General features: G+C 39.3%; 2 protein-coding genes across 2 annotated transcripts; both read left to right on the forward strand.

Moving 5' to 3' along the window:
- On the forward strand, positions 1-12,553 carry LOC140938397 (protein lev-9-like; the record flags this gene model as incomplete). The annotated part of the gene is made up of 10 exons (XM_073387882.1): positions 1-82; positions 1,562-1,622; positions 2,557-2,846; positions 3,331-3,502; positions 7,092-7,238; positions 8,222-8,392; positions 9,273-9,572; positions 10,076-10,246; positions 11,078-11,305; positions 12,369-12,553. Coding segments are annotated over exons 1-10 (1,746 nt in total), but the record flags the coding sequence as incomplete, so codon positions are not given.
- Positions 12,554-12,558: 5 nt separating this feature from the next.
- LOC140938398 (protein lev-9-like) lies at positions 12,559-24,217 on the forward strand (the record flags this gene model as incomplete). Its single annotated transcript, XM_073387883.1, has 7 exons — positions 12,559-12,634; positions 13,141-13,311; positions 14,158-14,385; positions 19,237-19,536; positions 20,044-20,214; positions 21,066-21,293; positions 23,122-24,217. Coding segments are annotated over 7 exons (1,203 nt in total), but the record flags the coding sequence as incomplete, so codon positions are not given.
- Between the last annotated feature and the right edge of the window lie 420 nt (positions 24,218-24,637).

Raw genomic sequence — 24,637 nt, forward strand, 5'->3', positions numbered from 1 at the left:
GAGTCGATATCAACAAAGGAGAGCCTCCACTGGAAAATCCATCTTTGAGTAACTCCTCGACATGTTTTCACTTGGATATAAGGTATGTTCTCAAGGTACAAATTAACTGTTGTCCCTGTAAAGGTTTACTTCATGCTAAAATAAACCATCGGCTAGTGTAAACACCGCTCTGCTCATCGGAGGTGTTTGCGCCACAGACAAGCTTCGAAGAGTTGAACTTTATTACCGTGAAGAGGTTTCAAATAAACAGCTGTATATCTGTATATTAAGTGATGTGAGTTGCAAGTGCACTGATAATAGGAAGTCTGTGAAACATTTTTCTTCGTTTGAATCCATTCGGCTAAGTCTCTTGTTGGTTGGGAGTGTCAGCACATTTGTCTTCCGTTATTTGATACAGGCCTGCTCAGGATTTTTTTAATGACCGCATAAGAAAATAAACTAACTGACATTCTGCTTCTATTCTAACAAAGAATATTTTCAGCAAAATAGTATATGTAGCAGCCGCTAAAAGGTAGAAAGGAAGCGAAACGGCAAATTCGAACCATTTACTTTTAATACATTGCATTGGCTTTTAAACTAGCTTAAATTGATCTAATTTTTTTTTTTTTCGAAAGGAGCAAAGATATATGGCTTTTAGTGAATAGTTATGAAACGTGTCAAATGTGACCCTCCACAGGATTTTAATGCTAAAGGTGAAAGCACGCGCACGACACGCTTTCACTTTAAAACAAAAGAATTTATTTTAACGCGTGCAAGCGTGCAATCTTGCCTCATTAGCAATTTCTTTTGTTTCAGAGGACACGCTTGAGACAATTAAGCGTGAGCAAGTCGAACAAAAGAGCGCGTTAAAGTTTTCAAACAAAAGCTCCGTGCGAAAAAGCACAACACGCTTTCAGTGTGCGCAAAAGCACGCAAGGCGGGTTATCTATAAGCTAAATAAATTTCCCCTACAAAAAGGACCTGTAAATGATCATGAACGGCACCCGTTTTTGGTAGTTATCGAGAAAGAAAAAATTCTACCTCAGCGATTGCAGCGATAGTATCTGAAAAAAAAGTTTTCGCTTGGCCAATTCTCTCTCTGAAAATAATACGTCTACGCAAGCCAAGACAACTTCAGTCTTTTCGAAATTACAAGGGCTTCAGCCTTATTTCCCCGATAAAAATTTAGCTTCCAATTGAAAGTTTTAGGAAAGTGAGAATTTTATCGTATTTTCGGTTCCGAAAATTTTAGGATTCCTTTCTCTACGAAAAATAGCTTAACCTGAGGAGTGAAATGGAAATAAAAAACTTTTCAGAAAATCGTAAGGAATTTATTAGATAAGCTTCGAACTGATTGTACATGCATGGAACGGTCATCTAGAAATGTTTAGACTTCCTCAGCCAATAGAAAATTCTAGGCAGTTTTTGTTTCTCCGATTTAATTACCTAAAACTAATTTATTCAACTTCATTTCTTTTGTGTCACTTGGAAGAGAAAAATAATGCTAGCCATCTATGTACGTAATACTCATTTAGGTGAAAGTCCGAATAATTTCTTTTTATAATTGTCTTATTTTCATCAGATTTTAATGTGGTTATTTGGGGCTACACTGATTTCCATAGGTCAACGTTCTGCAAGTGCAAGTAAGTATCAATATTAAGGTGATTTTAGGATCCAAAAATGGCTGGTCTTTGAGAGTGTGCTAACCTTAGTGTGTGTCGGCATACAATTTGCACCTCACAACGGGAGGAAAAAGAAAGTCACCACAAACCAACTTAACAACGGTATTAACTTTTATAAACGTAAGAGATAATGAGATTTTATGTAAATACACTTTACAAATAAAATTTGCGGTGTATTACTTGAGAGATCATGCGTGCAGGACATTAAGGAAGTATAACTTTGATGTGAAAAAATAGAATACAGAGCTGGAGATGAAGCACCAATAATGCGATTAAGCATTCAGGCTAAAGAACTCAGCTTTAATTAAAGCAGTCATTGTAGGTGCGGTAATGCGTTGAAACGTGGAGTCTGAAGTTTTTGTTTACTCTTAAAACCAAGGAAAAACAAGATTTTTTGAGTCGATAATTTGTAATACATCGGAATTTCTCATTTCATGTTTGTTTTCAATCATATTTTTATCGCATCGTATCGCTCATTTAAAAAACTGAAAGTGAACGCAAGGGAAAATAGGAGACGGTTAGGGATAATTTAACAGCATTACAAAGCACCCACGTCTTGTTTATCGGCGTTTCCGTCATATATACAGACGCATGCGCAAGTTTAAAGACAGGTTACAGGTAAAAATCAGTGGTTATTACTTGGATCCAAATAATAATGTATTTGTTGTTTCATAGACATGTAATTGAGAAGCGTCTTGGCCCTGCTAATCCAGATAAAAATCTTAACGTCTCGTTCAGCCTACTCTGCAAACTCGTTTTTTTTAGCTTTTGCATCTGACTTAATTAGCTTTTATCGTGTTACTGAGTCACCATTACTCTGTACGATTAGGTCCATCAGTGTCTCTTAAATATAAGTTCTATTTGTGTGATGTCATACTAACGTTTTGTTTCTAAGCATTAGGATGTAGCAGCGAACTTGGAATGCAAGACAAAAGAATCCCAGATAATGGTATTACGTCATCATCTGTGTTAAGCACCAATCACGCACCTGCATTTGCACGGCTGGATGGACCGAGAGCCTGGTGCTCAGCTCCGGGAGATATATCACCGTATATACAAATTACTTGGGACGAAGAAAACCTTATAACAGCAATAACAACCCAGGGAAGTTTTCGCGATTTTAGTTGGGCCAGAAATTTTGAACTTACATACATGAGAGACGACAAATGGACATCGTACAAAAAGGTAACTTTTTCTGAAAACTATCAGTGGTGGTTTTACCAGAATTATAAAGTTACTGTCGACGTTAGAAACAAAACCACCTTTTTTTTCGGAATGATTACCCTGTCATGACCATTCACATTGAAGGGAACAAAACGCAAGCAAATGGCAAAACGATAAGATAATCACCATCACGGTGTTGATGCTTGCGGTTTAGATTCCTGACATCTCGTTGGCTCTTTTCAGAACATAACAACATTCTTAACATATATCTTTTATTCTGTTTTCGTGGAGCCTAAACTACTGCGGCGTTTAAACACACAAACCCAAAACAGAGTCGTCAATATCGCGACCACAATGTCACTTGTAAATATTTGATGACACATTACAAGTACATTCATTTTTACAAATTTTATCACTATTAAATACAAAGCTCCATAATTTTCTTTGCTAACATAGCTATTACTGAGCTAGGAATATAAATATAGGCCTTTTTTTCTGTTTACAGCTACTTAAAGGTAATCAAAACAGCAGATCCTTGAAAAAGAATGTCTTCCAGCCACCAATCAGGACACGATCAATCAGGATATACCCAAAAGACCCGTTTCGGTTTTTGATGGATTCAACAGTTCCTGTGGTTCCTTGTCTTAGATTGGAGCTTTATGGATGTTCTGCTCCAGGTAGGTAAAGATGGCGAACTTCAAGGCAGTGGCGTGGATCATGAAATTGTGAAATTTGTGTGTCAAAGGGCGCGAAGAATTCAAAACAAAACAAAAAACAAACCAAACGGAAACAAACAAAACACCTTAATCATAGGATTCACTTGGTGCTTTTAGGGTTAATCCCAGAAGCTTCCTGTTTATGATTCGGACTTACTGCTGTTGGTTAAACGCTTAATCATCAGTTACTCCTATCCAGACAGAAAAAGCAGCTGAGCTCTTCTTCTATCGTCTTTTTACTTAGGCCTATCAAACTTTCATGGGTCCTGGGTATGTTTATGGCACTGATAACGTGTTTACTTTTCATGACTTCTCGTTTCATCTTCAGCGTCTTGTGATCCTCTACAAATCCTTAGGAATGGAAAAATACACAAAAATGGCAATGAAAATGGAACATTAGTATCTTTTTCATGTAATAAGGGATTTAAGTTGCAAGGAGTGAGGCAGATCAAATGTGTTCAAGGAAAATGGAACGGCAGTATTCCAACTTGTGAAAGTTTGAGATATGAAAATGGACTAGACTGATTTTTTGGTGAAATATTTCTCCTTTGAGCAAAAATACGTAGAACATTTTCGTTCTCTTTCTCGCCTAAAGGCAATTGCAAGAATCCAGAACCTTTCACAAATGGTTCAATCATCGGAGAGGATTACAGTTCTGGATCGTCCATTCAATTTCGATGTAACGTTGGTTACCAGCTGCTTGGGTCAGAAATAATATCTTGCGTAGAAGGAACATGGAATGAGACCATCCCTGAATGCAAAAGTAAGTTGCCGACAGATAAGTATTTTATAGGAACAGCTTAATGTAGCATAAACACCCAGCCATCACACAAGATTGGTTAGTAAGCTAGGGGATTTCTCGGTCTGACTTCAAGAATTCGGGCAACTGGATCACTGAAAAATTTGTAAATCTTTTTAAGGGTAGTTTTTGAAATAAAATGTTTATAATCGTTGAGAGATTTAAGAAAAAGAGTTACGGATCTTATTATTGCCACAAGTCTCAAAGCCGCGATTCTCACAAGTCACAAAACCTTGAGCTGTTTAGCAACATCATCGCTCACAATTGGGGGACATCTTTCACGCTTCTAAATCATTCCCCTGGGCGTGCACAATTTCTTTAAAGTTTGTTACAAGGAGCTTATGTCTGCATTTACGTAATTATATTTATCTTCTCAAATCTAAAGTCGTGAATTGGGATCTCCTAAAAATGCGTTGTCGAACGGAGAAGAGGCTTGTCAATGAGGGGTTCGCTTTCGCTTTGACACAGCTATTGAAATTTGCGGGTGAATTTTTGCAATGGCTGCAAAATGAGGTAGCTCGTAATTTTGAACGGTTGAAAGAAGAATTAACTTGTGTTCGTTTATCCAAGTTGTAGTCTTGATATCCCCCAATCTTGATTTTCTACAATAGTTTATCTGATGTATAAACGACAAATGAAGGTTAAAAAATTGACTTCCCTGAAAAAATTATAGTTGTTGAATGTGGTGATCCTGGGAAATCATCAAATGGAGAGCAGATTGTCAAGAAAGGATACATCTATGGTGGCTCAGTCAAGTTTGTATGTGACAAGAATTACACTCTAGTGGGGACTGATGTTATATATTGTCAAGCTAATACGAGTTGGAGTTCCTCTGTTCCACGTTGCTTGGGTAAGTGCCATTTGGTAGGAGAAAATAGAAGACATTTACCCTCATTAGTTTTTACCAGGGCTCTTGAAAGTATAAATACTAACAGTAAGATTATATGGCCGTAGAAACATAATTTGATGAAAATTAGCGGTAGAAAATTTTAGCTTTTTACAAATACGTATTTATACTAGTTGTCAACACGTCAGCATCATTGATTGTCAGCTTATTATGTCGCTTTTGTAAAAAAAAAAAAAAATTGATTCGAGATGAAGCCGTAAGAGTGCAAGCAAAGAGATCTACTTAACTTCAATCGCCAACTCGAGTACCAACAGCTTCAGCAAAGAGAAATACTAGTAAACACGTTTCAGAGAAAAATGCGCCGCGTTCGACTGGTAAAGAACAGACGAATAGATTCTCAAGGAGATCCCTCACAGTTCGCATCATAATTCTCGTTTACATAGCTTCTTATAATGTGCCAAACGAAACATTACTATTGGTAGATTTTTTTTTTTCCGCGGAGGAAAAACGTGTAAGTTTAGCACCTTATACGACATAACTATTCAGTTTGAGTAGAAAAGTATTCGTGTTGAATTTGTTGTCCGTGCTATAAAGTATGTCTGCTCAAAATCTTGTAAAAGTCAGTAATAATCAATTTCCCTGATGTTCCTCAACCGCTGTTATCTTTGTACTAACCTGCGAGCAGAGGTTTCTTTCGCCAGCATGGTTTTTAGCGTTTACAAAGTCGTTGGCGTCGCTTTTCAGCTGCGTATTTGGTTTGTCAACTACGCGACTGACAAGCGACGCGAACGACTTCGTAAACGCTAGGTAAAAGCCATGCAAGAGAGCAACAACTGCTCGCTCCGTACAGTTGTGGTTTAAATATGCGTTCTTGGAACACAAGGCTTTGCTGTACGCAATATGTATTCTTTGCATATATCCACTGATTCTTGGGTTTTATCACGCTTCTGGTGTAATAGCGTGATTATTATGCTGTGCCTTTTGAACGTCGGTTTATAAGTTAATCGCTTTGTAAATGTGACCGTAGTTTACCACGGGAGAGTATAAGAAAAGCTTCATGTATTTTGAATGCTTCTTTTTCTTTTTGCAATAGATCACAGGCGTATTTTTTGCTCTTCTTGGAGCCTAGGAATAAGCGAAAAATCTCGCAAAGAAATTTGTATTGCTTGCTCGAAATCCGTGCTTTAAAAAATCTTTTACCGAACTGTAGGAGCGTGATATTGAAAGAGAGCGATACTGTCAACAACACCGCGAATCTGTCAACATGAAGACATTTGAGCAATCAGAGCATGATACCAGATTCTGGTATCATGGAACTGCGGCATTAAAGGCATGTCTACAGGCTCCGCCACCCTTTTCCCCTCCCCATTTAACGCAGTAGTAATTCTCTCTGTACTTATTCAAGGTAAACTTATTTTGGTTCATATTTCAATCAGTTGTAACGTTTTCACTTGATGAAATCAGTTTACTTACTGTTCGGTTGTTAGAAATATTTGCCTATGTTTCTTTGTTGAAAATGCAGCTCCACATGTCTTTCACTTAGAATAAATCGGACCTCATGATAGCACGCGTAAGCTCCTTACGTGAAATCTGAAGCAAATATAGTGATAGAATGTACAGTATGAAAATCAACGATGTAGTGAAGTATATGTACAGTAGGCAACAAAGCACTTACGTGTGGGTCCAGATTCGTTGTTTACGCTGTGATGGCTGGCTTTGCAGATAGTGTAGAACCCTAAGGTTATCTGACAAGCATTTATTTTAGGAGATTTCATTTGCTTTATTTTCGTAATATCGCGCGATTGCTTGCAGCGAGCGTATGCCCATAGAGTCCTGAGGTGTCTCGGTAAAAGAAGTAGAGCTAAACAGTTATATTTGACAAAAATGTGTAATTCATTTTATAGGCATTCAATCCAAAAACTGCACCCGCACAAACACAAATAAAAAAGATTTTTGTGTTAAGTCATGCGATCCTTCCCAAGACAGCCCTTGCAAAGGAAATAGACGTTGCCTGTGCGATGGCGACTGTGGCTTTAGCTGCGTCAAGACAGGTGTGTATCTTAATTGCAACATCTTTGTCTTTTCAGCTTACACTGCCTGTCAATTTCGTAGTTTCATATCGACGGGATTGATAGGAGTGGTTCATTCTTATTTATTTTTCAAAGGATCATATTCCTCACCGTGTGGTAACGGAAGAAGCGAGGAGGAAGTAAAACGATCACCTGGCATTTTAAAAGAAAATTTTCTTTTTCCCTGTTTTGATATATTTTTTTTTTCATTTTTATTACAATTGATTAAACAAAATATTTCCCTTAATACATCATCCGGATATACTGGTAGAGCAATAAAGAAAACCTTTATAGAACGTGCTCTAGGATAAGTCGTTTCAGCGAGATTTACTGTAAAAACTTCCGCTTTGAGCTACCCGGCCACACTGAATGAAGGAAGGGGTTGATACCCCCCCCCCCCCACCCCCCCCTAGTAACGATGTAAAGAAAATAATTTCATCTGTATCGAAAATATTTTGAATTGAGTGTGATTAGTCGTGAAACACTTAATTTGGATCAGTGTCGACGTTTTCAATGCATGTCCATCCTTTACCATCTCGTTGCAACAGACGACAAGAAAAAGATTCAGTGCCTAAATGTTGTTTTAAATAACAAAACTTAACCATTACATGTAGTTTTGGAATTCATTTGATGCAGAGGCACTCTTTATGGCGATCACCGCGAGCAGTCTCTCCCACTTATAGGCTAAGAGTCAGTATGCAAAAGACAAAGAAAAAACATACCCCGCCTTCAACCCCCCCCCCCCCCCCCCCTCCCCGCCTTAGGTCCCTGTTTCGCGCTCGTAAATCAGTTTTTTTTTTTTTTGATCTATTATCCGGATGACTATGAGGTTGATGTTTGATTTTCCTTATCACACCGAATAAAGTTGTATTAGCCCTGGGTCTTAGCCAGAGAGATACGGCTTGATAAACTGATATTACCAAAAAACAAATGTTGCCTTGCACATGTTTCTTTCTCTGTGGCAGATCGCCGTTGTCCGACGCCTGAGATACCATCTAACGGACGAGTTCGTGGCACAAACACTACCTTTGGTTCCGTTATCAAGTATCGATGCTCTTCCAGTTACAAACTACAAGGGCCTAAAAAAAGAACGTGCAGAGGAAATGGGAAATGGGACGGAGAAACGCCAATCTGCAGTTAGTTGAACCGTATAGTAATGATTCCTCTATTTAGTGTCCTCCTCTCACACAAGCGATTCGTCCCCCTTACAGTCAACTCTCGCCTTTCGGACACCTTTCTATGACGGACACCCCGATAATACAGACAGCAGCTACTGATTCCCAGGCAAAAATAATTTACAGACGTTTGACTGAAATAGACTCCCGCTGCTACGGACTCTCGCTAATAAGGACACTAACTAACTAACTAGAGGTCCCAACAGTGTCCGCTTTAAAGGGAGTTGACTTTATCCAGAAAAAAATCACTTCCTTATTGAACTCTGTTCTTACAAACAAACAAAGGCTTTTACAGTCAACCTTCGCCTTGCGGACATCTCGTTATTACCGACACCCCGCTAATACGGACAGCAGTTGAATGCTCGGCGAAAATTTCAGACGTTTGACTGAAACAAACTCCCGCTATCACAAACTTTTGCGATTACGGACTTACAAACACCTCTCCCGGTCCCGACGGCACAATTCTATTGCCCTTACTCTCGTTATAACGGACATCAATCAGCATCTTGTAGCAACATTAATTGGTAAAATTTTCTCAGATCATAATTTATTTCTTCCTCTTCCTCTGTTCGTTTCTGTCACTTTGGTTGAAAAGTGAGCATCCCGATTTCTGTTTAACATTATACCTCTATAAAACTACCGTATTTACTTGCAAAAAACAGTCAGGATGTGCTTAATGTACATAAATTGGAATTTTAGTACCATAAGCGTACTTTATGGTTTCTCATTAGTACTGTATCTCATGGACGCAAACGTTGTAACCATATCAACACTATCCAAATACTCCATACTCCAGTTTTAAATTAATTGTATTACAAGAAAAAAACTCTCTTTCAATCAGAGGGAAGGTGTACAGACCCTGGAGACATATCCAACGGTAGAAAACAAGGCAATAATTATGAAAGTGGACAGAAGGTGAAATACACGTGTTCCAAAGGTTTTACAATGCAAGGAAGCAGTACCTTGACATGCAAGAACACAGGCAGTTGGAACCGACCTAAGCCCAAATGCGTTTGTAAGAGAACTAATACGAAAGCTTTCAGATACTGCAAAAAATCCTGCAATCCTAAGAGAAGAGATTGCAATAAAAACAATGAATGCGTGTGTGATGGCGACTGTGGCTATAGCTGTGTGGCAAAAGGTACTCTTGTTTCTGTACTTGATTGTGACTTGATTGTACATACACAGGTACTACTACTGTGGCGTGTTAGTCATTAGTTCTCTTCGACATGATTCAAGAGGCTACTTTGACGTTGCCGCGCCTGAGCATGCGTGCTTCTATGTCTCCGTAAACCAGCCACAGCCTCGACCCAGTTGCTCTAAGCTCAGTTAAACGTACTAACCCCAGAGGACTCCAGAGGATTAATTCACCAATAAGCGTGCTTTTTGTCTGCTATTCTGCATTTTACTGGGTTTCTGAGTAAAGCACACCAGGGTTCAACAGTAATTTTAGTAGCCAATTTGGATGTTCAAGGACAAAAACGTTTCATTTGATCATGATATTTATCTTAGGCCTGATTTAGCTTTGCGAGCATAGATTGTACTTTTTAAGGACCGCTTCATTTGTGTGCTTCCAGTCGGTTATTTTATGCTACTTGTTTAGGGATGGTAATTAGCTGCATTCAACTGACTTCGCTTCTGTAGGTTTAACATGTAGCAGACCAGTGCAAATTGACAATGGTAATAGACAGTATACCTCCACAAAGTTTTGGTCCACCGTCAAGTATCAGTGTAATAAACCCTACACCCTTGTCGGAGCTCAAACTCGAACTTGCCGTGGAATAAGAAGTTGGGATGGCATCGAACCCGTTTGCAGTGAGTATATGTTCACCAGCGGTGCTTTGCTGCATGGTTTCATAGGATTTAAGGTCACTTATAAAATTAAAAACTAGAACTTTTAAGTTACTTTTATGGCTGAATAAATAAGACATGTGTTTTCTTGAAAATGCAGAAAACTTGACGGTGTAAATCAGAGCGGCTTAAGGAAGGAATTTAAAACTGAATTGAGCTTGTGTTGGTTGTGATTAACATAATTTGTTAAAGCAAAACATCACTAAGTCTTTTGAATTGATTTCAGCGTGATTGTTCACTAATTAATAGACCGTGGGCAACGACCCGCTGGGAGGGGGGGGGGGGGGGTACTTGACTAATATTTTGGTATGAGAGCCCCTGAGGTTTTGAAACTCTGACCCTGTTTAGGACGAAAAAGAAATTCTCAAATACCACCCTATTTAGGACAACACCCTCAATTTAACTACTTTGTTAAGGGCGAAGGACAAAATGCACGCCGCCGTATTGCCAAATGCATTACAGCAAATCCACGTTATAGTCATTTCCTTTGTATTGTACAAAATTGATCCAGCAAATCAAACCTTTCATGCAAGTAATACCCTGTTGACAGACTCACACGAAATTGTATACCCAGTTTAGGACAGAGAGGTCAAAAACAATACCCTGCCAGCGGCACATCCCCGTATAGGCCCCCCTTCCAACACCTCCCCCCCCCCCGCTCGCGCCAACGACCAATCACAGTGAAGCTTTGTATAAAATAAAATGCATTCTGACATTACCTTGCACTTTTACAGCTAAACTAAACTATACTCTACTATAAATGATACACCGTGGTAAAGTATTTCATATTTTTAGAAATCATCTGCCAAGACCCAGGAGATATAACACACGGGAGTAAACAATCCTTTCGTAGAAATTACGACGATGTTTACGCTACCGTGGGAGACAGAGTAGAGTATAACTGCTATCCAGGCTACAAAATGGAAGGCTCTCAGCTGGTCTGCGATAAAAATGGAAAATGCTTTAAGCAGCTGGTCTGCAATAAAAATGGAAAATGGAGCGGATCCAAACCAAATTGCACAGGTTGGTGGACCTAAGTGCCTTTCAGCCGTACTTCATGAAGTAATTTAAAATTAGGTGATATGCTGACGAAAAATCAGCGACGAGCAATAAACATATACCGGCTCAAGTATAACACGATATATCTGCTGCTTTTCACCTTAAATATACATTGTTATACATTGTTTGATATAATACAACATTTTAAAATTTTACAACATTTTACAACATCTTGCGGCAACATTTTGGTAGAATTATCTCAGATTATAATCTATTTCTTCCTCTTTCTCTGTTCGTCTCTGTCACTTTGTTTGAAAAGTGAGCATCCTGATTCCTGTTTAACATGATACTTCTATGAAACTACCGTGTTTACTTGCAAAAAACAGTCAGGATGTACTTAAGGTGACTCGACCCAGTTTTGGGGGGGCGGTACTATCCTACTTTGAAGCTCTCTGGTATCCCCACCTTTACTTTTATCGTAAGTCTAACACATAAAATGGATAATATATAGATCAATCTACGATATAACATAAAATTTTTGGCGATCAGAGTAAATGTCACGTGGTTATAATGCCACGCCCCTTTGAGGTCTGAGACGAAAATCTGCTGTTGCCGGCATTTTTTCGTGAAAATCTCTCGGCTACACATGGTGCGCATTAGTGCCTTGCACTAATGCGCACCATGTGTAGCCGAGAGATTTTCACGAAAAAATGCCGGCAACAGCAGATTTTCGTCTCAGACCTCAAAGGGGCGTGGCATTATAACCACGTGACATTTACTCCGATCGCCAAAAATGTTATGTTATATTGTAGATCTATATGTTATCCATTCTATGTGTTAGACTTACGATAAAGGTAAAGGTGGGGATACCAGAGAGCTTCAAAGTAGGATGGTACCCCCCCAAAAAAACTGGGTCGAGTCACCTTAATGTACATAAATTAAAATTTTATGACCATAACCGCATTTATGGTGTCTCATTAGTACTGTATCTCATGAACGCAAACGTTGTAACCATATCAACAATATCCAAGTACTCCATACTCCAGTTTTAAATTAATTGTATTACAAAAAACTCTCTTTCAATCAGAGGGAAGGTGTACAGACCCTGGAGACATATCCAACGGGAGAAAACAAGGCAATAATTATGAAAGTGGACAGAAGGTGAAATACACGTGTTCCAAAGGTTTTACAATGCAAGGAAGCAGTACCTTGACATGCGAGAACATAGGCAGTTGGAACCGACCTAAACCCAAATGCGTTTGTAAGAGAACTAATAAGCTAAGAGAAGAGATTGCAACAAAAACAATGAATGCGTGTGTGATGGCGACTGTGGCTATAGCTGTGTGGCAAAAGGTACTCTTGTTTCTGTACTTGATTGTGACTTGTTTCTACATACACAGGTACTACTACTACTGTGGCGTGTTAGTCATTAGTTCTCTTCGACATGGTTCAAGAGCCTACTTTGACGTTACCGCGCCTGAGCATGCGTGCTTCTATGTCTCCGTAAACCAGCCACAGCCTCGACCCAGTTGCTCTAAGCTCAGTTAAACGTACTAACCCCGGAGGACCCCAGAGGATTAATTCACCAATAAGCGTGCTTTTTGTCTGCTATTCTGCATTTTACTGGGTTTCTGAGTAAAGCACACCAGGGTTCAACAGTAATTTTAGAAGCCAATTTGCATGTTCAAGAACAAAAACGTTTCATTTGATCATGATATTCATCTTAGGCCTGATTTAGCTTTGCGAGCATAGATTGTACTTTTTAAGGACCGCTTCATTTGTGTGCTTCCAGTCGGTTATTTTATGCTACTTGTTTAGGGATGGTAATTAGCTGCATTCAACTGACTTCGCTTCTGTAGGTTTAACATGTAGCAGACCAGTGCAAATTGACAATGATAATAGACAGTATACCTCCACGAAGTTTTGGTCCACCGTCAAGTATCAGTGTAATAAACCCTACACCCTTGTCGGAGCTCAAACTCGAACTTGCCGTGGAATAAGAAGTTGGGATGGCATCGAACCCGTTTGCAGTGAGTATATGTTCACCAGCGGTGCTTTGCTGCATGGTTTCATAGGATTTAAGGCCACTTATATAATGAAAAACTAGCACTTTTAACTTACTTTTGTAGCTGAATAAATAAGATATGTGTTTTCTTGAAAATGCAGAGAAAACTTGACGGTGTAAATTAGAGCGGCTTAAGGAAGGAATTTAAAACTGAATTGAGCTTGTGTTGATTGTGATTAACATAATTTGTTAAAGCAAAACATCACTAAGTCTTTTGAATTGATTTCAGCGTGATTGTTCACTAATTAATAGACCGTGGGCAACGACCCGCCGAGGAAGGAGGGGGAAGGGGGGGGGGGGGGGGGTACTTGACTAATATTTTGGTATGAGAGCCCCTGAGGTTTTGAAACTCTGACCCTGTTTAGGACGAAAAAGAAATTCTAAAATACCACCCTATTTAAGAAAACACCCTCAATTTAACTGCTTTGTTAAGGGCAAAGGACAAAATGCACGCCGCCGTATTGCCAAATGCATTACAGCAAATCCACGTTATAGTCATTTCCTTTGTATTGTACAAAATTGATCCAGCAAATCAAACCTTTCGTGCAAGTAATACCCTGTTGACAGACTTACACGAAATTGTATACCCAGTTTAGGACAGAGAGGTCAAAAACAATACCCTGCCAGCGGCACATCCCCGTATAGGCCCCCCTTCTAACACCTCCCCCCACCCGCTCGCGCCAACGACCAATCACAGTGAAGCTTTGTATAAAATAAAATGCATTCTGACATTACCTTGCACTTTTACAGCTAAACTAAACTATACTCTAATGTAAATGATACACCGTGGTAAAGTATTTCATATTTTTAGAAATCATCTGCCAAGACCCAGGAGATATAACACACGGGAGTAAACAATCCTTTCGTAGAAATTACGACGATGTTTATGCTACCGTGGGAGACAGAGTAGAGTATAACTGCTATCCAGGCTACAAAATGGGAGGTTCTCAGCTGGTCTGCGATAAAAATGGAAAATGCTTTAAGCAGCTGGTCTGCAATAAAAATGGAAAATGGAGCGGATCCAAACCAAATTGCACAGGTTGGTGGACCTAAGTGCCTCTTCAGCCGTAAACAATAAACATATACCTGCCCAAGTATAACACGATATATATGCTGCTTTTCACCGTAAATATACATTATTTGATATAATACAACATTTTAAAGAAACAGATCTCTTTAGTATTATCACTGGACCCAAAATGGGAAAACAGAAAATACAAGCTAACGAGTACTATTAGCAGGGAGCGGTCATCAAAGGCTACGCAGGGCTTATAAGGTCACAGACCACGTTCATTTCTTTTGTCTTTTACATCGCCTACTTTGAGGCAATGCAAGCGAAAATGGTATTGCTGTGTTTTAGGTGCACTGGCGGGAATACTGAAATAGGCGTAGCCGCGTCACGTTTGCAAACGTATAAGGAACCAGGAAGAAGAGGGCGAACCTTCCGTAGAAATGCCGAGGCCTAGGGAGCACCCGAAATTACAAACAGAAGAAAAAATGAAATAAGAAAATGCTTCTTAAATATTGCTTTTTAATAATAATAAAAAGAAGAAACAAACAAACGAACAACAACAACAACAAACAAAAGTCCCGGTTTTTTATCATTTTTATTTATTTTTTTAATATTTGCTAAAGGAGTTTGTACGCCTTCTTGTTTTCTCTTGATTCAGCTCTCTGTGGCGAGCCAAAACCCACGAGCAAGAACTTAAGATTTAAGATTAAAATATAAGCAGTCATTAGGTATGGAAATTTAAGGGTGCTGATCATTAAAATCTTCTTAGCAACGACATAATTTTTTGTAAGAAATTTATAAGAACCTATTAAGAACCTAGATGGCCTAAATTTATGTTAACCACCATTTATGTAAGTACATTTTCCAGGGTTAGCCTAAACAGGTTCTTACATAAATGGTCGTTAACATAAATTTAGGTTATCTAGGTTCTTAATAGGTTCTTAATTTCTTGCAAAAAATTATGTCGTTGCTAAGAAGATTTTAGTGATCAGCACCCTTAAATTTGCCTATCTAATGCTGCTTATATTTTAATATGACCATAATAGAGATCTATTCTCACATGAATTCTAATTTCTTGAGTCAAAACAACTTTATTTACATGATTGTGCTGTAAACACAATATTATAAACATTTTATCAATGACCTCAATCAAATAAGAACCTTTCTCCAAATTTTAGGCTAAAGAGGTTCTTATATAGAGGGGGTCTAAATTGCAAATTTTAGCCTAACAGGTTCTTAAATCTTAGGTTCTCACTCGTGGGACGAAGAACTTTTAACGAAAACGTGGAACTGCATCGTATCTTTGAAATTACAAATTATATGTAATAAATTTTTCATCAAATGGTTGATGTCACGGGACCTGATCTTAATAAAACGAATGTTCTAGGTTTGATTCGCGTAAGCGACCACTGAGTCCTCGCATTTTGAGAGTGCGTAAGGAGATTCGACTGTAATACCTTGCTTGTCAGGGAGAGTAGGTTGAGTGTGGTCGTCCGGGTGAACGTAGTCCTGAATAGGACTGTTGTTGTTGACAGTTACAGGTGTTTTGACAACCTGCGCGGTAGTCATCTTCAGAGTCAAAGTAAGCTGAATCTGGATCTGTCAACTCAACGTCAACAACAGCGACCATAACCTACATCAGAGACACTTCTGAAACTATCGCGTGTATACTTCAACCAACATACCTGTTGCACACAAACCAATCGATATCCACTTTACGACGACTACTCGCTAATGTCAACGAAAAAGACAAACCGGAGGACAGACAGGAAATAGTCTACAAGATCAAAATGCTGCGACTGCTAGGCTACGTAGATTGGTGAAATCAGCGAAGAACCTCAGTGTTATGGTGTAACGGCGAATGGCGACACGGGGGGGGGGGGGGGTGGAGCAGTTGGGTATTTCTTGGGTGGGTATGTGCCGCCCGGGACTCCAAATTGGCACCCGTTCTAAAAAAAAATTTCGCCTAAAATTCAGTGATGCCCCGTTCTAGAATTCGCTCTAAAACTGATACCCCGTTCTAGAAATGGGCCAATTTTTTTATACTCCGTTGTAGGGTGCAACTGAAGAGTACAACAGTTTGCTTGTTAACGCATTGAACTGTATATTTAAAAGCAATCTGTCCCTGAATAATTTCAAATGGCTGCTTACAAACGCGGAGCTTTTGTGCGTTTGAAATATTATACCCCGTTCTAGAAAACCCGTCTGAAATGGATACCCCGTTCTAAACCAGGAGCTTCAAATTCACGACCCCCTTCGGCGGCACACACCCGCATAGGTAATGTATGGGAGTACCCCCCCCCCCCGGGATGGCAGCACATGATTATCCGTGATGATAACAACAATAACAAAACGTTTATTCATACGCGAGGCTGAAATGACTCATACTTCTGGTACCTTACAAACGATCATCACACATATCCATTACTAAGCTCCTCAGTGAACTGTGGACTGTCCAAAGGAACTGTAACATTTTATTATTTTGTGATCGTTGATACTTTTTTTTGCTAAGGAAGGGATGAATGTCATGATGTAATACGTTGTTAATCACGTGAGACCATAATTACTTCCCCTCCATTAATTGAAAATAGGTTGAGTTTGTACCTCCGGAGTCATCATTTTTCCACCAAAACACTACACTTAGCACGCGACTGATCGGACACAAACGAACGACGAGAGTACCATTTATAGACGAAACATCAAATCTACTACCAGAAAGGATATACAACAACTACCTAATTTTTTTTTCCACGCGTCGAAATGCTAAACGTGTTATATATCCTAGAAGCGCTCAGGCATAATAACATCATGCCAGGACTTCTACCTGGATGAACCAGAAAGGATATAGAACAACTGCATAATTTTTTTTTACGGCTACGGGTTGAAATGCTAAACGTGTTATATATCCTAGAAGCGCTCAGGCATAATAATATGCCAGGACTTCTACCTGGATGAACCAGAAAGGATATAGAACAACTGCCTAATTTTTTTTTTTACGGCTACGGGTCGAAATGCCAAACGTGTTATATATCCTGGAAGCGCTCAGGCATAATGATATCATGCCAGGACTTCTGCCTGGATGAACCAGAAAGGATATAGAACAACTGCCTTTTTTTTTTTTTCTACGCGTCAAAGTTCTAAACGTGTTATTCTTAGAAGCGCTCAGGCTTAATAATTTGCCAGGTTTCCAGCGACTGATTTTAGCTGATTTTGCGGTGCGCAAGAATGGATAATTTACCCGACTTGTAAACAGATATTTCCTTCAGCCGATTATGTCTCATGCAGGAGAATGTCATGTCTGCGTTGTTTTGTTTCTACTGAAGTTTAATCAAAGAAAGCTTAAGCGAAAATAAGGAGATCGCAATTTATACTCTTACGAACTATAAATTAGGGCTGACCTGGAAGACACGTTGAATTGTGCCGCCATCCATAATCTGGCTGCGTTTAGGGAGACAATTTCCTCTTCCATCCAGATTTACTTGGTATGTGTGTTTGCGAGAATCTTCAGACAAAGAATTGGGTATACACTGATTCGAATGACTTGGCGATACTAAGTGCTTAAGTCTACTTACCGATTACAACATGTTTTGGAAGTATTGAGAAGCGCGCCAAACGAGGTTGTCACAGCGTTCTCGAGCGAACACGGCTCGACCTGGATTGATAAAATTACCATTACATGAAGCTATCATGCCAGTGATTTCTCCTTTCGTCGCATAGTGAATAGTTTGTGAGCACATCCTCGCCTCTCGAAACAGTTGTCTTGCGCCGCTACAGAAGTTGCTTCTCCCGCGAACCATAGGTAGATTTCCCGCTTAACATAATGTTTGATAATTTATGCAAAAGTTGACCTCGTGAAAGTCAGCAGTGCATTAATCGACTCAAAAATAAACAGACTTCCTACGGGGTTTTGAACACGGTTTTAATTAAAGTACTTTACGCGCGCCGCGGTAGTTGACCGCAAAAGTGTTACGGTGATGGATACTCAACTGGATGATTACGTCACTTCATAGCAACCAGACGGTACGAATTTTTTAACTTCCGGAGCGCTGAGGCTCGTAGTGAACAAAAGCCACTGAATCGTAGTCAATAGTTACCGGCACCGTACAAACGACTTATCAACGGAATGAAGCAAACTGACTACGAGAGAAAACTGGCACGGACAACTGACAATTGGAATAACAATAAACAACTGTTTCACTTTTACAATAGACGGATCAAAACGTACCGAAGACCTAACGGGTCTTCATGGCCAATAACATCACGGCTTAACTGACAGACAACCAATAACATCGCGACTAAATTGACCAATCTGGTCAATAACCAAAGTTCAATTCTTTTACAGACGTGATACAACTAACTCACTTTGACTCTGAAGATGACTATTATATAGCGCAGATTGTCGAAACGTCAGTCACTGTCAACAGCTACAGTCCTATATTCAGGACTACAGTATGTGGTCCTTGGTCCGGCCGGCCCCTGGTCCAGCCGGTTTTACTTTGTGATGTTATGCTCTTATGCTCTTACTCTCGTTATAACGGACATCAATCAACATCTAGCGGCAACATTGTGGTAGAATTATCTCAGGTTATAATTTATTTCTTCCTCTTCCTCTGTTCGTCTCTGTCACTTTGGTTGAAAAGTGAGCATCCCGATACAAAACATGATACTTCTATGAAACTACCGTATTTACTTCCAAAAAACAGTCAGGATGTGCTTAATGTACATAAATTGGAATTTTAGTACCATAACCGTACTTTATGGTTTCTCATTAGTACTGTATCTCATGAACGCAAACGTTGTAACCATATCAACAATATCCAAGTACTCCATACTCCAGTTTTAAATTAATTGTATTAAAAAAAACTCTCTTTCAATCAGAGGAAAGGTGTACAGACCCTGGAGACATATCCAACGGGAGAAAACAAGGCAATAATTATGAAAGTGGACAGAAGGTGAAATACACGTGTTCCAAAGGTTTTACAATGCAAGGAAGCAGTACCTTGACATGCGAGAACACAGGCAGTTGGAACCGACCTAAACCCAAATGCGTTTGTAAGAGAACTAATACGAAAGCTTTCAGATACTGCAAAAAATCCTGCAATCCTAAGAGAAGAGATTGCAATAAAAACAATGAATGCGTGTGTGATGGCGACTGTGGCTATAGCTGTGTGGCAAAAGGTACTCTTGTTTCTTTACTTGATTGTGACTTGATTGTACATACACAGGTACTACTACTACTGTGGCGTGTTAGTCATTAGTTCTCTTCGACATGATTCAAGAGCCTACTTTGACGTTACCGCGCCTGAGCATGCGTGCTTCTATGTCTCCGTAAACCAGCCACAGCCTCGACCCAGTTGCTCTAAGCTCAGTTAAACGTACTAACCCCAGAGGACCCCAGAGGATTAATTCACCAATAAGCGTGCTTTTTGTCTGCTATTCTGCATTTTACTGGGTTTCTGAGTAAAGCACACCAGGGTTCAACAGTAATTTTAGTAGCCAATTTGCATGTTCAAGAACAAAAACCGTTTCATTTGATCATGATATTTATCTTAGGCCTGATTTAGCTTTGCGAGCATAGATTGTACTTTTTAAGGACCGCTTCATTTGTGTGCTTCCAGTCGGTTATTTTATGCTACTTGTTTAGGGATGGTAATTAGCTGCATTCAACTGACTTCGCTTCTGTAGGTTTAACATGTAGCAGACCAGTGCAAATTGACAATGGTAATAGACAGTATACCTCCACAAAGTTTTGGTCCACCGTCAAGTATCAGTGTAATAAACCCTACACCCTTGTCGGAGCTCAAACTCGAACTTGCCGTGGAATAAGAAGTTGGGATGGCATCGAACCCGTTTGCAGTGAGTATATGTTCACCAGCGGTGCTTTGCTGCATGGTTTCATAGGATTTAAGGTCACTTATATAATGAAAAACTAGCAGTTTTAACTTATTTTTATAGCTGAATAAATAAGACATGTGTTTTCTTGAAAATGCAGAAAACTTGACGGTGTAAATCAGAGCGGCTTAAGGAAGGAATTTAAAACTGAATTGAGCTTGTGTTGATTGTGATTAACATAATTTGTTAAAGCAAAACATCACTAAGTCTTTTGAATTGATTTCAGCGTGGTTGTTCACTAATTAATAGACCGTGGGCAACGACCCGGCGAGGAAGGAGGGGGAAGGGGGGGGGGGGGCTACTTGACTAATATTTTGGTATGAGAGCCCCTGAGGTTTTGAAACTCTGACCCTGTTTAGGACGAAAAAGAAATTCTAAAATACTACCCTCTTTAGGACAACACCCTCAATTTAACTACTTTGTTAAGGGCAAAGGACAAAATGAACGCCGCCGTATTGCCAAATGCATTACAGCAAATCCACGTTAAAGTCATTTCCTTTGTATTGTACAAAATTGATCCAGCAAATGAAACCTTTCGTGCAAGCAATACCCTGTTGGCAGACTCTCACGAAATTGTATACCCAGTTTAGAACAGAGAGGTCAAAAAACAATACCCTGCCAGCGGCACATCTCGGTATAGGCCCCCCTTCCAACACCCCCCCCCCCCCCCCTACCCCGCTCGCGCCAACGACCAATCGCAGTGAAGCTTTCTATAAAATAAAATGCATTTTGACTTTACCTCGCACTTTTACAGCTAAACTAAACTATACTCTAATGTAAATGATACACCGTGGTAAAGTATTTCATATTTTTAGAAATCATCTGCCAAGACCCAGGAGATATAACACACGGGAGTAAACAACCCTTTCGTAGAAATTACGACGATGTTTATGCTACCGTGGGAGACAGAGTAGAGTATAACTGCTATCCAGGCTACAAAATGGAAGGCTCTCAGCTGGTCTGCGATAAAAATGGAAAATGCTTTAAGCAGCTGGTCTGCAATAAAAATGGAAAATGGAGCGGATCCAAACCAAATTGTACAGGTTGGTGGACCTAAGTGCCTCTTCAGCCGTACTTCATGAAGTAATTCAAAATCAGGTGATGTGCTGACGAAAAATCAGCGACGAGCAATAAACATATACCGGCCCAAGTATAACACAATAGATATGCTGCTTTTCACCTTAAATATACATTGTTTGATATAAATACAACAGTTTAAAGAAACATATCTCTTTAGTATTATCACTGGACCCAAAATGAGAAAACAAAAAATACAAGCTAACGAGTACTATTAGCAGGGAGCGGTCATCAAAGGCTGCGCAGGGCTTATAAAGGTCACAGACCACGTTCATTTCTTTTGTCTTTTACATCGCCTACTCTGAGGCAATGCAAGCGAAAATGGTATTGCTGTGTTTTAGGTGCACTGGCGGGAATACTGAAATAGGCGTAGCCGCGTCACGTTTGCAAACGTATAAGGAACCAGGAAGAAGAGGGCGAACCTTTCGTAGAAATGCCGAGGCCTAGGGAGCACCCGAAATTACAAACAGAAGAAAAAATGAAATAAGAAAATGCTTCTTAAATATTGCTTTTTAATAATAATAAAAAGAAGAAACAAACAAACGAACAACAACAACAACAAACAAAAGTCCCGGTTTTTTATCATTTTTATTTATTTTTTTAATATTTGCTAAAGGAGTTTGTACGCCTTCTTGTTTTCTCTTGATTCAGCTCTCTGTGGCGAGCCAAAACCCACGAGCAAGAACTTAAGATTTAAGATTAAAATATAAGCAGTCATTAGGTATGGAAATTTAAGGGTGCTGATCATTAAAATCTTCTTAGCAACGACATAATTTTTTGTAAGAAATTTATAAGAACCTATTAAGAACCTAGATGGCCTAAATTTATGTTAACCACCATTTATGTAAGTACATTTTCCAGGGTTAGCCTAAACAGGTTCTTACATATATGGTCGTTAACATAAATTTAGGTTATCTAGGTTCTTAATAGGTTCTTAATTTCTTGCAAAAAATTATGTCGTTGCTAAGAAGATTTTAGTGATCAGCACCCTTAAATTTGCCTATCTAATGCTGCTTATATTTTAATATGACCATAATAGAGATCTATTCTCACATGAATTCTAATTTCTTGAGTCAAAACAACTTTATTTACATGATTGTGCTGTAAACACAATATTATAAACATTTTATCAATGACCTCAATCAAATAAGAACCTTTCTCCAAATTTTAGGCTAAAGAGGTTCTTATATAGAGGGGGTCTAAATTGCAAATTTTAGCCTAACAGGTTCTTAAATCTTAGGTTCTTACTCGTGGGACGAAGAACTTTTAACGAAAACGTGGAACTGCATCGTATCTTTGAAATTACAAATTATATGTAATAAATTTTTCATCAAATGGTTGATGTCTCGGGACCTGATCTTAATAAAACGAATGTTCTAGGTTTGATTCGCGTAAGCGACCACTGAGTCCTCGCATTTTGAGAGTGCGTAAGGAGATTCGACTGTAATACCTTGCTTGTCAGGGAGAGTAGGTTGAGTGTGGTCGTCCGGGTGAACGTAGTCCTGAATTGGACTGTTGTTGTTGACAGTTACAGGCGTTTTGACAACTTGTGCGGTAGTCATCTTCAGAGTCAAAGTAAGCTGACTCTGGTTCTGTTAACTCAACGTCAACAACAGCGACCATAACCTACATCAGAGACACCTCTGAAACTATCGACTGTTTACAGGTCTATACCCTTCGAATTTAGATGACGCTAAGGTAAAATGTAATTTGTTTTGCGTCCATTTCCACGTTTCTAAGGTGTTTAATTAATTGCTGAAAACTAGAGTAATAGTTGGCGTTCTTCATTTCCAGGTGTTCTCAGGAAACAGAGACAGAACTAGCATCGTCAAAAATGTACTCAAGAACTACTTCAAGGCCAGATTCGTCCGGTTTTATATAAATTCTTACGTTGGGTTTCCTTGCTTGAGAGTAGAAATTTTTGTGTCGCCCATCATCATTATTGGTTGACTGTAAGATTAGCTTTTATTAAAAGCTAACATTTTTAAAGAATATACTAATGAAGTGATTGTAATCTTATGCAAATAACGTAATGATTATACAAAAAAGCTTCTTAACCCTCGGACGTACAGGGGGTGGGGGGCTGATAGTTACCATCTGAAGTTTTTTACTTTTTTTTTTTTTTAATCTATTTTTTTTCCTAAATGATCAAGCATCAGCACCTAATGTTTTCAGTAGCTGTTCGGGCGCGTTTTGAGACAAGTTTAGTGATGGTCAGTTACTATGGTTCCGTACGAGATATGACATCGTAAGTAGCAGGTGGTGAAGCCATTTTTGAGTGAAAATAGATGTGTTCAACTTTTTTTCAACAATTAATTAAAAGTAAAAATTGTGGATGAAATGATACATAGTGCTTATTTATGTGTTATTTTACATGTCAAGCACGAAGCTTGCCATTTAACGCGATTTTAATCTAATTTCTAGTTCTTGGTAATATCCAAGTGGGCGACCAAGATGGCGACCATTGTTAGTGACGTCACAGGCCTCCAACAGCGTCACCACCCACTAAAGACAAAATCGTTTCGAAATACTACAACATATAAAAAAATCTGGGGAGGGGTCCCATCAACCCTCCCCCCTTACTACGGTGGGGGTATGAATTTACGCGTAAGTCCGAGGGTTGATATTGGGCTGTAAGCTTAGAAACGACGACTGTTCAGCTAACGTGTTTAGCTGAAAGCCGCGGAGTGTGTTGAGGAATATATTTATAACTTATATTAAAACAAAATCAAACTATATAGTTGAGAGCGTTTTGATTATTTGTTACCTATGGCTTAACATAAAGACGGACGGCAGACGTCAATTAAGATGATTATTTGGTTTGTCCCAGCACGGCCCAACTTCCTGTCAGCGCTATTACAAGGACACGCAGAGATACGATAAGTTTACATTAGGTGTAAGGTAGGTATCTCGACACGTCAAGAAAGCATTTACGCCGGCCAACGAGCAGGCTCGCGAAGAGGCTCCAAAGTTTGCGAAACAACATGGAACAGGGCGTGCGAAGGGACGCAACATGTAATATCCAATAATGCTGCGTCCATTTGCACGTAGCTAGCTTAAGGTAACAGCAAGTGATAATGTTGCGAGTATGCGAGCCGCTAGATGGAAGTTTGTGGTGGAATTAGATCGCCGAGCGCATGTAGGAAACAAAAATGACGTTTTAAAAATCACCTTCGTCATTAAGCTATCTGTCTTATCCCTTTACTAGTAAAGTGCAGAAAATACAAAGTTTTCTGTGTAATATGCGGGAAGGCTCTCAAGGCCAATAGGTCGCAGATACGTTAAAAATTTCGCTTGGCTTGTGGTCCAT

The sequence above is a fragment of the Porites lutea genome, chromosome 5, assembly GCF_958299795.1.
Source record: "Porites lutea chromosome 5, jaPorLute2.1, whole genome shotgun sequence".
In the NCBI taxonomy this organism is placed as follows: domain Eukaryota; kingdom Metazoa; phylum Cnidaria; class Anthozoa; order Scleractinia; family Poritidae; genus Porites; species Porites lutea.